General features: G+C 43.9%; 1 protein-coding gene across 1 annotated transcript in view; it reads left to right on the top strand.

Annotated features, from left to right (window-relative positions):
* HS6ST1 (heparan sulfate 6-O-sulfotransferase 1) overlaps positions 1 to 13,991 on the top strand; it is a 431,756-nt gene extending 417,765 nt beyond the window's left edge. Inside the window, exon 2 of the mRNA XM_038750846.1 lies at positions 12,503 to 13,991. Within this exon, the coding sequence (XP_038606774.1) occupies positions 12,503 to 13,211 (709 nt within the window). The 3' untranslated portion in view covers positions 13,212 to 13,991. The remainder of the gene's footprint in view (positions 1 to 12,502) is intronic.
* The last annotated feature ends 350 nt before the right edge of the window (positions 13,992 to 14,341 follow it).

Below are 14,341 nucleotides of genomic sequence, written 5' to 3'. Positions count from 1 at the left end.
AAATAGTCATTTTATAGCCTTTTTGGTATGTCAGATATATGAACATTGCAGGGAGAAACTTCAACATTTCTACATGGTTTTCATAGACCTTCTGAAAAATACTTGGAGACAACAGTAAATCTGGATTCTAGAAATTCCTTAGTAATAATAATAATAATAATAATAATAATGGCATTTATTAAGCACTTACTGTGTGCGAAGCACTGTTCTAAGCGCTGGGGGGGATACAAGGTGATCAAGTTGTCCCACGGGGGGCTCACAGTCTTAATTCCCATTTTACAGATGAGGTAACTGAGGCACAGAGAAGTTAAGTGACTTGCCCAAAGTCACACAGCCGATAAGTGGCGGAGCTGGAATTCGAACCCATGACCTCTGACTCCCAAGCCTGTCACTGCCCCAAAAAGTTCATTATGATTCACCCCACAGGGCTGGGGTCAGAACCAGAGGAGCCCCATAGCTAATGGTACAGTCTCTAGACAGTGAGTTCATTATGGGCAGGGAATGTGTCTGTTGCTGTCGTGTACTCTCCTAAGCGCTTAGCATAGTGCTTTGTGCACAGGAAGCTCTCAATAATTTATTTATGTATTTTATTTGTACATATTTATTCTGGTTATTTCATTTTGTTAATATGTTTGGTTTTGTTCTCTGTCTCCCCCTTCAAGCCTGTGAGCCTGCTGTTGGGTAGGGACCATCTCTATATGTTGCCAACTTGTCCTTCCCAAGCGCTTAGTACAGTGCTCTGCACACAGTAAGAGCTCAATTAATGCGATTGAATGAATGAATATGTTTGTATGTATTTATTACTCTATTTTGTTTGTACATATTCTATTTATTTTATTTTGTTAATACGTTTTGTTTTGTTGTCTGTCTCCCCCTTCTAGACTGTGAGCCCGCTGTTGAGTAGGGACCGTCTCTAGATGTTGCCAACTTGTCCTTCCCAAGCGCTTAGTACAGTGCTCTGCACACAGTAAGCGCTCAATAAATACGATTGAATGAATGAATGAATGAATAAATACGATTCAATGAATGAATAATGGGGAAAAGCAGGGAGACTGGTCCTGCTCAGTGTATTCTGTACAACAGTCCCGGAAGATACAGCAAGAGACGTAGATGCCGGAATTAGAATTTATTCTAATTCCTCAGGGAAACACTTCCAACTCAACAGATCTTGAATAGCTTCCAAAGTCTTATACACAGTTATTCAAGTAGTGTTGTAAACTGAAGACTGTGCCCTAAGGGGCACATACACTAGAAGACACACCAATGATTATAAATCTACTCCCCGAATCAGCCAGGTATTAGGTTGATCATTCTAAAGAAAACCCAAGGAACACATTAGCCTGCACTGCAGAAGCCACATTCACAATGGAAAGCTAAACAGAGCTAAACAAGTGTCATGGAGTTTTGTTACTCGGGCCGCACATTGACCAGTGATAGAACAGTAGACGAGGAAGTAGAAAAAAGAATCAAGGAAACCAGCACTTCTAAACCAGGAGACAGACTATCAACTCTGTTTTATTGTAATAATAATAATAATTATGGTATTTGTTAAGTGCTTACTAGGTGCCACATACTGTTCTAAGCTCTGGGGTAGATACGAGTTAGTCAGGTTAGACACAGTCCCTGTCCCACATGGGGCTCTCACTCTTAATCCCTGTTTTACAGCTGAGGGAACTGAGGCCTGGAGAAGTTAAGTGCCCTGCCCAGGGTAACACAGAGCAGCAGCGTGGCTCAGTGGAAAGAGCACGGTCTTTGGAGTCAGAGGTCATGGGTTCAAATGCCGGCTCAACCAGTTGTCAGCTGTGTGACTTTGGGCAAGTCACCTCACTTCTCTGGGCTTCAGTGACCTCACCTGTAAAATGGGGATTAAGACTGTGGGTCCCATGTGGGACAACCTGATCACCTTGTGACCTCCTCAGCGCTTAGAACAGTGCTTTGCACATAGTAAGCGCTTAATAAATGCCATTATTATAATTATTATTATTATTTCTTTGTGGCATAGCTGGGAGTAGAACACAGGTCCTTCTGACCTCCAGGCCACTAAACCATATTGCTTCCTTTGTACTCTCCCAAGGGCTTAGTACAGTGCTCTACATCATCATCATCATCATCAATCGTATTTATTGAGCGCTTACTGTGTGCAGAGCACTGTACTAAGAGCTTGGGAAGTACAAATTGGCAACAATACACACAGTAAGGGCTCAGTCAATACCACTGATTGATCCAGTGGGAGATTGTCAGAGTGAGGCAGGTGCTTAACTTACACTCCAGACTAAGTTAAAAGTCTTCCCTTCTCAGGGTCATGCCTGGAGAGTTTCCAGTACTCTGACTATGGGAGGGATACTCGAGCAGAAGCATACCCATTCCATTCCTAGCTTGGCCAGTGGCTAGCGATTGGAAGGCAATCTGCTACAAGTCAAAACTCACCTGTGCTGGGAAGCAGCGGCATGGGAGAGAGTCAAGGGCGGAGACTCGGGTTTACTGCTCAGAAGGAGACAATGGTAAATCACTTCCGTATTTTTACCAAGAAAACTCTATGGATACACCACCGGAACGGTTGCAGTTGGAAGTGGGGTGTTCTGGGAGAGATACGTCCGTGGCATCGCTATGGGTCAGAGACGAGTTGACGGCATAAATCGAGACAAGACAAGTTAAAAGTCTACAGAGCTGTAATGCTGTTCTACCGTTTTTCATTCATTCATTCACTCATTCAATTGTATTTATTGAGCGCTTACTGTGTGCAGAGCACTATACTAAGCGCTTGGGAAGTACAAGTCTGCAACATATAGAAACGGTCCCTACACAACAATGAGCTCACAGTCTACAAGTCTTTCAGGCTCACAGTCTTTCAGGCCGGGAGACCAGAACTCAGCGAGGACACTACATTCGACTTGAACAGTTCCCTCAGCATCGCTTTCAAGCTACATATTCAACATCGAATTATACAGATTGTAGGGCAGGATTAGGAACAATGAAGTCCTAGGATGCATTTTGCAGACATTGATGGTAGTCCTCTGAACTGTAAGCTCCTGTCTACCAGCTGTATTGTTTTGTACACTCTCAAACACTGAGCGTGCAGTAAGTGCTCAATAAATGCCGTTGATTGATCAAGTGATTGAGTACTCACTTTGATGCAACAATACCAGACGGCCCACATGGAGAGAACTGGAGGCATCCCAGTGGAGAACTGGAGGCAGCCCAATGTCTATGGGGAGCAAAAATTGGAAAACTGAAAGCCAGGAAAGAGGAAGCGTTGCAAGGAGCCAGTCTAACAATGCCTCAGACAATGCTGCATCTCACTGAAAATGGAGAGTTAACTGCTAAGATAGAATAGCAGGCACTGAAATCAAGAAATGAGTAATTCTTTTCTAAGCAGAAGATTCATGGGACAAGGAGGCCAAAGTGAAAATTCTATTTATTCTATTTTGACACCTGTCTACATGTTTTGTTTTGTTGTCTGTCTCCCCCTTCTAGACTGTGAGCCCGTTGTTGGGTAGGGACCGTCTTTATATGTTGCCAACTTGTACTTCCCAAGTGCTTAGTACAGTGCTTTGCACACAATAAGCAGTCAATAAATATGATTGAATGAATGAATTATTAATGAATGAAGTAATTAATTAATGGCAATGAGAATGTAAGTTATGTATTTATTCATTTACATTAATATCGGTCTCCCACTCTAGACTGTGAGCTCGTTGTGGGCACGGAATGTGTCTGTTTGTTGTTGTATTGTACTCTCCCAAGTTCTTAGTGCAGTGCTTTGCATACAGTAAGTGCTCTGGAAATACAAGAAAAAAAGGAATGTCACTTGCGTATATGTGCAAAGCACTGTTCTAAGCGCTGGGGAGGTTACAAGGTGATCAGGTTGTCCCACAGGGGGCTCACAGTCTTAATCCCCATTCTACAGATGAGGTAACTGAGGTACAGAGAAGTGAACTGACTTGCCCAAAGTCACACAGCTGACAATTGGTGGAGCCGGGATTTGAATCCATGACCTCTGAATCCAAAGCCCGTGCTCTTTGCACTGAGACACGCTGGTACATCCCTCTGAAGGTCTAGGAGGTGCTTTAAATTTACTTTTTAGGTGTAAAAACTAAAACTTGCATATAGCTATAATTCTATTTGTTTCTGACGATTTTGACACCTGTCTACATGTTTTGTTTTGTTGTCTGTCTCCCCCTTCTAGACTGTGAGCCCATTGTTGGGTAGGGACCGTCTCTATATGTTGCTGACTTGTACTTCCCAAGCGCTTAGTACAGTGCTCTGCACGCAGTAAGCGCTCAATAAATATGATTGAATGAATGAATGAATGAAAAACAGTGCCAGGCAAACAACAGAGAAGCAGCGTGGCTCAGTGGAAAGAGCCCGGGCTTTGAAGTCAGGGGTCATGGGTTCAGATCCCGGCTCCGCCAATTGTCAGCTGTGTGACTTTGGGCAAGTCACTTCACTTCTCTGTGCCTCAGTTACCTCATCTGTAAAATGGGGATTAAGACTGTGAGCCCCCTGTGGGACAACCTGATCACCTTGTAACCTCCCCAGCGCTTAGAACAGTGCATTGCACATAGTAAGCGCTTAATAAATGCCATTAAAAAAAAAAAAACAGGCAAACACCAAACATGGCGGCACAACCAGAGGCAACCAGTGCTTGTGCACAATGCAGTCAGAACTGTGGATACTACCTTGGCCTTTTCAGTCGCACCCATAGGTGAACTTTACTATCAGTAGTACCTTTTTTGATGGTGTCTGTTAAGCACTTACTATGTACCAGGCACTGTACCAAGCTCTGAGGTAGATGCAAGATAATTGGGTTGGACACAGTCCGTGTCCGATATGGGGCTCGCGGTCTTAATCCCCGTTTTGCAGATGACATAACTGAGGCACAGAGAAGTTAAGTGACTTGCCCAAGGTCACAGCAGACAAGTTAGGATTAGAACCCAGGTCCTTCTGATTCCTAGGCCCGTGCCGTATCCACTGGGCTACACTGATTCTAAAGCACGAAAGCAGAATGACAGATAGCTAGATAGTGCTATCTCTAGACTGTGAACTCGCTGCGGGCAAGGAACAAGTCTACTAACTCTTTAGTGTACTCCCTCAAGTGCTTAGTACGGTGTTCTGCACACAGTAAATGCCAGGAAATAGGGAAGCAGCATGGCGTAGTGGATAGAGCACTGGCCTGGGAATCAAAGGACATGGATTCTCATCCCGGCTCTGCCGCTTGTCTGCCACGTATCTCCCCCTTCTACACTGTGAGCCCACTGTTGGGTAGGGACCGTCTCTATACGTTGCCAACTTGTACTTCCCAAGCGCTTAGTACAGTGCTCTGCACACAGTAAGCGCTCAATAAATATGATTGATTGATTGGTTGATTGATTGATGTGACCTTAGGCAAGTCATTTCATTTCTCTGGGCCTCAGTTACCTCATCTGTAAATTGGGGAGTAAGACTGTGAGGCCCACGTGGGACAGGGATTAATGTGTCCAACCTGATTTGCTTGTATCCATCCCAGCGCTTTGTACAGTTCCTGGCACATAGCAAGAACTTAGCAAATACTATTATTATTACTATTATCATTATTATTATTATTATTATTATTATTATTATTACCATTGAACGCCAGAGCAAGAACTTAGCAAATGCCATTATTATTATTATTATTATTATCATTGAATGCTAGAGCTGCATTTGTGTATGCATGTAATGGGTATTTAGGTGCGCACCTTTTAGGTGTGTATATCTCTGCCTATACATACACACCTAAAAAGTAAATTTAAATCAATCAGTCAATCAATCAATCATATTTATTGAGCACTTACTGTGTGCAGAGCACTGTACTAAGCGCTTGGGAAGTACAAGTTGGCAACATATAGAGACGGTCCCTACCCAACAGTGGGCTCACAGTCTAGAAGGGGGAGAGCACCTCCTAGACCTTCAGAGGGATGTACCAGCGTGTCTCAGTGGAAAGAGCCCGGGCTTTGGAGTCAGAGGTCATGGATTCAAATCCGGCTCCACCAGTTGTCAGCTGTGTGACTTTGGGCAAGTCACTTCACCTCTCTGTGCCTCAGTTACCTCATCTGTAGAATGGGGATTAAGACTGTGAGCCCGCAGTGGGACAACCTGATCACCTTGTAACCTCCCCAGCGCTTAGAACAGTGCTTTGCATATAGAAAGCGCTTAATAAATGCCATTATTATTATTATTACCAGGAGTTTGAGTTTTGCCTCTCAAGTGTGTTCCTCCACAGTTGAGGGTTTAATTTAGCTTAGGAAGACTCCAGAAATAACTCTGCAAACCACACTGGTGGGACAGGGGTGAGCGTGGAGGGGAAATGGCAACTTTTGAGTTACGTTAATGGCAAGAGCCCATCCTCCCCAGCCTGCAAGTCAAAAGATGTCGGCAGTGTTTAGTGTCAATGTCCGTCGCAGGAACATCTGGCATCCATCATTCCTGCCCGCTCCTTCCTCTGTCATATTTCATCCCCATCTGTTAGTGGTTTCTTAGCGCTGTTTATATAAATCATAACAGCATCCCAGTCAGGAGAGATGAATCATTATTATAGGCTGCTGTTTAGAGGAGAGAAAGAAAAAACTTGAGTTATTTTTTCTCATTCTACAAATATTTCTTTACTATACAGCGGGGTGCTCTTGACATTTTGAAAGATTGCCCGTTCCAAGGACTTGGAAAAACTCATGTAGGTAGCATAAATTTCCGCAAGCGGAGTTCCACACTTTGGGAGTTCCCCATGACCTAGTGCAGGGATTTGACCAATTCCAACGTGCCAGTCATGTTGGCAGGCACCTAAGCCAAACCAGCTTCTGGCTGTGACTTGGCTATCAACTCCTAGGCTTGCTCCTCCACTGCTCTTCTGGCCCGCGGCCACCTTCTCTGAACTGGATACCCTCCCATGTGTTTAGTACAGTAAGCACGTTCTCTGGACTGTAAATTCGTTGTGGGCAGGGATCGTGCCCACCAACTCTGTTGGAGCGTACTCTCCCAAGCGCTTAGTCCAGTGTTGTGCATATAGGAAGCACTCATTAAGTACCATCGATGAAACTGATGATATCATCATCATCATCATCAATCGTATTTATTGAGCGCTTACTGTGTGCAGAGCACTGTACTAAACGCTTGGGAAGTACAAGTCGGCAACATATAGAGACAGTCCCTACCCCACAGTGGGCTCACAGTCTAAAAGGGGGAGACAGAGAACAAAACCAAACATACTAACAAAATAAAATAAATAGAATAGATATGTACAAGTAAAATAAATAGAGTAACAAATATGTACAAACATATATACATATATACAGGTGCTGTGGGGAAGGGAAGGAGGTAAGATGGGGTGGTTGGAGAGGGGGATGAGGGGGAGAGGAAGGAAGGGACTCAGTGTGGGAAGGCCTCCTGGAGGAGGTGAGCTCTCAGTAGGGCCTTGAAGGGAAGAAGAGAGCTAGCTTGGCGGTTGGGCAGAGGGAGGACATTCCAGGCCCGGGGGATGACGTGGGCCGGGGATATGGTGTTCTGCATACAGTAGGCTCTCACTAAATATCATTGATTGATTGCTGGATTGATTGATTGATGGGGGCTGCCATTCTACCCATTTGGGATCCCTAGCCACTCCTTGACTCACCTCGCTCCCTGGACAGAAATCATGGGGAACCTGGAGTAGGGTCTAAGAAATTCAGTATTGTGACCCATACCCAGAAGAAGGGGAAGTGGCTACTTCAGCTCACTGGGAGCCCAATTCATCTTATGTAATGTGTATTTAGGTGTGCACCTTTTAGGTGTGTATATCTCTGCCTATACATACATATGTATATATGTTTGTACATATTTATTACTCTATTTATTTTACTTGTACATATCTATTCTATTTATTTTATTATGTTAGTATGTTTGGTTTTGTTCTCTGTCTCCCCCTTTTAGACTGTGAGCCCACTGTTGGGTAGGGACTATCTCTATATGTTGCCAACTTGTACTTCCCAAGCACTTAGTACAGTGCTCTGCACACAGTAAGCGCTCAGTAAATACGATTGATTGATTGATTGATCTTAAGAATCACTTCAGTTTGGCCCTGCCAAAACATGCAGTTTGCTGGTGCTGGAGCTCGCAGTGACAAGGTTGAATTGGGAGACAAAAGATTTCAATTCTATTTCATGCTTTAGCCCTACTTATATCAAGCTTATCTCTCCCTGCCTCTTTTGTCAATCTGAGATAGGTGGACAATATTGCCTGTCCTATCCAGTTCACAGGAATGTCTTGAAAACCACTGGATCCCCAGCTTTATCCATCAATGACTCCTTTTGACATCTACTTAAATTTTCTGATTTTCCTTGAATTTTTCATCCAAAGCTTTCTTAGGATGGGTTCTTTATGCTAAAACAACTTTTTAAGAGTTTTGTTGCACTGATAACAATGCATGAGGTCTGTTTATATCAGTCATAATTCCTCCCCATCCCCCCCGCCCTACCTCCTTCCCCTCCCCATATACAGAACCTGTATATATGTTTGTACAGATTTATTACTCTATTTTACTTGTACATATTTACTATTCTACTTATTTTGTTAATGATGTGCATTTTGCTTTAATTCTTTTTGTTCTGATGACTTGACACCTGTCCACCTGTTTTGTTTTGTTGTCTGCCTCCCCCTTCTAGACTGTGAGCCCGCTGTTGGGTAGGGACCGTCTCTATATGTTGCCAACTTGTACTTCCCAAGCACTTAGTACAGTGCTCTGCACACAGTAAGCGCTCAATAAATATGAGTGAATGAGTGAATAAATGAATGAATAATTATGTGTCCTCTACTCCTCTCCATTTCTGTCCATCATGGAAGAAGACTGTTTCATTTGCCAAATTCAATACCAATTTTCTGGTTATAAACTTGTGGTTACCACACCATTGTTACCCACTGTGAGAAGGGAAGACGAAACATTGTCAGCCATTGCAACAGGCTTCACTAGGGGGAATGAAGATCGGTGTACTAGAAGGAAATTAGAAGGAAATTAGTTAGGTCTAAGTCAAAATCAATGGGGATGTCTTAATTATTGATGGGTTTATCTATGGAATAACCTCCTGTTGGAAGTGAGGAGAAAGTCATATTTGCCAAAAAAACCTCCCAGGAGAAGAGATGGGGAAACCAGATGTCAAAAGTATGAGCAAGCAGCCCAATTAAAAATTGGCTGGATATAACTTCATGTGTCTTCCATGTATTTGACATCAGTGTTTCTCTGTATTACCACAGTAGAGTTTTGTCATCTACCTGGATGATGCCTGAAGCTTGTCATTGCCGAACTGGAGGGAGCATGTGGTTCTTTTTGTTGGCTTGGAAATGTTTTCAACCTCTGATCTCTAGAATGGATTGTTCTCTTTATCAATAAAGCCAAGCCTACACTGAAGAATGAAAACATTGAGAATTTTAGAGGGGAACTGTCAGCATGGTGATATGGCCTAGGGGGGTTGTCGTAATAGTTTTAATTTATTTATTCATGGCTTGGACATCTAAAATTTGAGTTCCTTTGAGCAGGATGCTTTAAGCGCTCTATTTCTGTATTTATGTTTCTGGAAAAATGAGAGTTCTGATTCACAGGGGTTTTGCAAGCATATATATATATATATATATATATATATATATATATATATATATATATATATATGTGTGTGTGTGTGTGTATATACTTGGAAAAAAGTAACTAGAGGAAAGACAAGTGATGCTTTTCAGAGAGTTTCTTATTTACACACTCTACGGATCCCCTCCATCCATTCCCTGCATCCGTACTCATTCCCTCGTCCTTCCCACCTTCCTCTCCCCAAAATTAATAATAACAATGATAATGATTATGGTATTTATTAAGCATTGACTATGTGCCAGACATTATGTTAAACACTGCTGTAGATCAGATTGGACATAATTTGAAGCGTCAGCAGAACACCCAATGGAAGGAAATGTGAGCTTGCCAAGAAGGAGGAAGGTCAGAGCTGTAGAGATGATGTAGAGATCCATGTAGAGCTGATAGTTGAAGCCATGGGAGCAAAGATGGAGAATAGAAGAGGACTCTGAAATGAGCCTTTAGGCACCACCACAGTTAGAGGGGAGGAGGTGGAGGAGGAAACTGTGAAAGGGACTGAGAAGGAGCATGGCCTTGTGGATAGAGCACAGGACTGGGAGTCAGAAGGTCATCCTGACTCCGCCACTTGCCTGCTGTGTGACCTTGGGCAGTCACATAACTTCTCCGGGCCTCAGTTCTCTCATCTGTAAAATGGGGATTAAGACTGTGAGCCCCGTGTGGGACATTGGGTAGTTATCCAATGATAATCTACCCCAGACTCTAGAACAGTTCCTGGCACATAGTAAGCACTTAACAAATACCATAATTATTATTAAGGAGTGGTCAGAAAGATAGGAGAAGAACCAGGAAGAGACAACGTCAGTGAAGTCAAAGTTAGATGATGTTTCCAGGAGAAAGGGGTGGTTGAAGGCAACAGAAAGGTTGAGAAGGATTAGGATGGAGTAGAGGCCATTTCATTAGGCGAGAAGAAGGTCATTGGTGACCTTAAGAGGGTCATTTCCTTGGAGTGAAGGGGAAGGAAGCCAGATTGCAGGAGGTTGAGGAGAGAGTTGGAGGAAAAGTGGAGGCGATGAGTGTAGACAACTTGATCAAGGAGTTTGGAGAGGAATGGTAGGAGGGAGATGGGGCAATAACTGGAGGGTCAAGGGAGGTTTTTCTTGTTGGAAAACAGTGGAGACTATAATCTCCTTATAGGCAGGGAATGTGTCTGCTAATTCTGTTGTTCTCTCCCAAGAACCTAGTTAGGTGCCCTGCACATAGTAAACACTGAATGGATACTATTGATTGATTGATAGGGAAGGAGTCATTGGAAAGTGAGTGGTTGAAGATGGTGGTCAGGGAAGGAAGAAGGGAGGGGACACCTGTTTTGATATGGTGGGAAGGGTTGGGGGTCAGTGGCACAGGTGGAAAGGGTGGAATTTGAGAGGAGGCAGGAGATCTCTTGAGATACGGCTAGGAAGAATGGGAGAGGAGAAAAGGGGCAGGAGGAGGAAGGGAGTGGAGAGAAGCAGGAAAGATTTTAGGGAGCTCATGCATGCCTAATGGTTCCAATTTTTTCGACAAAATTTGTGACAAGATTAGTAGGGGTAAGAGGTTGGGGGGCGAGGTAAGGGAATGGGGGCTCCCAGCTCAGCCACATGCCTGCTGTGTGACTTTGGGCAAGTCTCTTAACTTCTCTATGCCTCAGTTACCTCATCTGTAAAATGAGGATGAATACTGTGAGCTCCATGTGGGCCATGGGTTGTCTCCAAACCAATCAGCTTGTATCTACTCCAGTGCTTGGTACAGTGCCTGGTACATAGTAAGTGCTTAACGAATACCATGAAAAGGAGAGAGGGGACATTGAGATGGTTGTTAGGGGTCTGAGGAAGCAACAGAGCCTTTACCAGAATCAGTTGGTAAACCCAGACTTGCTTCGCACCCCAGCCCAACCAACTCATTCATTCCTTCAATTGTATTTAGTGAGTGCTTACTGTGTGCAGAGTACTGTACTAAGCACTTGGAAAGTACAATTCAGCAATAGAGAGAGACAATCCCTACCCAACGACGGGTTAACCTTTCAAGCCAGTCCTCTTACTGATCAGGAAAACTGGTGCGTAAGAGAAAGGCAGTTGGGTTAGATTTGTTCACAAAGGACATAAATGGCTAATTCTGTTGGAAGATAATGTCCTGAGGCCTGGTATATGTTGCCAACTTGTACTTCCTAAGCACTTAGTACAGTGCTCTGCACAAAGTAAGCGCTCAATAAATGCGATTGAATGAATGAATGGTAGAATGAGAGTAGCTGCAACCTGTCAGTCTGCAAAACCATCAGCCCTCTGAAGTATCTTGTGCTGTTTAAAGCCTCTCTGGTTGTTTTAATGTTGTGGGGAAGGATTGGAAATTCATATGAGAGGGAAGAGTTATGTCTCCAAATGGAAAAAATGATAAAAGTGGGTTTCTAAAAGGGGAGCGTCCTAGTGCTTTTCAGATTATTTGAATTCCTGAATAAATGCAGTAAAAAAAGAATAGAGAGGCATTAAATTGGGTGACATTTTGTGAGGGTAGACTCAATCAACTGCTAGTTTTCCTGGTATTGTACTCTCCCAAGTGCTTAGAGCAGTGCTCTGCCCATAGTAAACGCTCAATAAATACCAATGATAGTTTGCCAAGTCAACCACTTCCGAATGGACAAATGGACTGAGACAAAGAGCTTGAGTTTTATGGCCTCTCCTTCCTCTTTTTCCCCTTCCCCATATTTTCTCCTTCCTCCACCATTGAGTAAAACATGACCTACTGTCACCCAGCCCAAGCCTCCTCCCCAGACAGGCTACGAAGAAGACTGAGCTAGGACATTTCGCAGCCTCTTTACAAGACAAGCCCTGGGTAAATTCTAAGCACCAGCAGGTCACGCTAGGCAACCTGGTTTCCAACTCCGTTCTCTTTTTTCTCTCATTTCAGAAAATTCTACTACATCACCTTGCTGAGAGACCCCGTGTCCCGCTACCTCAGCGAATGGAGGCACGTGCAGCGCGGGGCCACCTGGAAGACCTCCTTGCACATGTGTGACGGCCGAACGCCAACCCCCGAGGAGCTGCCGTCCTGCTACGAAGGCACAGATTGGTCGGGGTGCACCCTTCAGGAGTTCATGGATTGCCCGTACAACCTGGCCAACAACCGCCAAGTGAGGATGCTAGCAGACTTGAGCTTGGTGGGCTGCTACAACATGTCCTTCATCCCGGAGAACAAACGAGCCCAGGTCCTTCTGGAGAGCGCCAAGAAGAACCTCAGAGACATGGCTTTCTTCGGGCTGACCGAGTTCCAGCGGAAGACGCAGTACCTCTTCGAGAGAACTTTCAACCTGAAGTTCATCCGGCCCTTCATGCAGTACAACAGCACCAGGGCGGGCGGGGTGGAGGTGGATAATGACACCATCAGAAGGATTGAGGAGCTCAATGACTTAGATATGCAGCTCTATGACTATGCAAAGGACCTCTTCCAACAGCGGTACCAGTACAAGCGGCAACTGGAGAGGATGGAGCAGAGGATAAAGAATCGGGAGGAGAGACTTCTTCACCGGTCCAATGAAGCGCTTCCCAAGGAAGAGACCGAAGAGCAAGGACGCTTGCCCACCGAGGACTACATGAGCCATATTATAGAGAAATGGTAGCCTAGGCAGACTTTTCTACTGATGGGATTCTAGGGTTTCAATACGAGATTGTCATTGTTGAGGAAGAGTGGGGTAAAAGTAACCCCACAGAACTTTTATTTAAAAAAAAAAAAATCAAGTCTGTTTAACAGAAAGTAGATACTTCTTTAAGATGTTCGGGGTCGGGGGGAGGGGCCGGGAGGGTGAGGGTGTCTTTTTACTATTTCTACAAGGCCAGAGGTTCTTAAAAAATAAATAAATGAAAATAAAAAAATGGGTCAAAGTCAACACCTACTTAAAAAAAAATGCACAAGTTCTGCTCCCCACACCAAGGCCAGTGCAATGTAATGTTTCTTTCTCCAAACTCAGATGAAGGGAGGATTCGCTCAGATCAACTTCCTGAGTTGCAAAACAAACATGAGAAAAGGCAATATGTCCATGTTTTAAAAAAAGAAAGAAAGCAAGCCAGGGGAGGGAGATGATGTGTCGGTTGTGCTGTTTATCTGCAATCTAACCACAAAAAGCCGCGGCCCTGATTCAAGTAGCGGCTGCTGCGAAGAGAAGTGGAACAAAATAAAATAAAATAAAGAAAAACAGCAGAGAAAGGGCTGAAATGAGAAAAACTAAAGCAAACTCTGGAGATGGCCTAGAATCTATTCTGAACACAGAGGTTTGAAAGACACTTCGCTGGTGTCACAGGCTGACCGCTTCATCACAGAGCTGATACAGCTTCAAAGTGTAGGATTGGTCCCAGAATTCTAATTGAATTCCATTTAGAATAAAATGTACACGTACTTACAAGCACATGTGTCACTTCTTTTATATGTACAGTCAATGTAACCTTGAAACAGCACATAAACCTTTTTTTAATGCATCGAGTAAATCAAGTGGAGCATGTAGATTGTTCTCAGAAGGTCACACCTTGGGCCCAAGAAGAAGCAAGCCCTTATGCTAGGGTTTGTAACTAATGCCGATTGGAATCGTGAATTATAATGGGCATCTTTATTTATTAATGCACCGCTAAGATATGTTTTCACTGTTCAAAAGTGAGGTTTTCTGCCCTGCTGCTCTCTTCAACAGTCCACATCACTCGTGTTTCGTTCAGCTTCATGGTCTCCCTTCTCCCTCCTTGTTTGTAGAGTAACAAAAAG

The sequence above is a fragment of the Tachyglossus aculeatus genome, chromosome 1 (assembly GCF_015852505.1).
Source record: "Tachyglossus aculeatus isolate mTacAcu1 chromosome 1, mTacAcu1.pri, whole genome shotgun sequence".
Classification (NCBI taxonomy): Eukaryota; Metazoa; Chordata; class Mammalia; order Monotremata; family Tachyglossidae; genus Tachyglossus; species Tachyglossus aculeatus.
The sequence above is the reverse complement of the archived record's forward strand: the minus strand, read 5'-3'. Positions and strand labels throughout refer to the sequence as shown.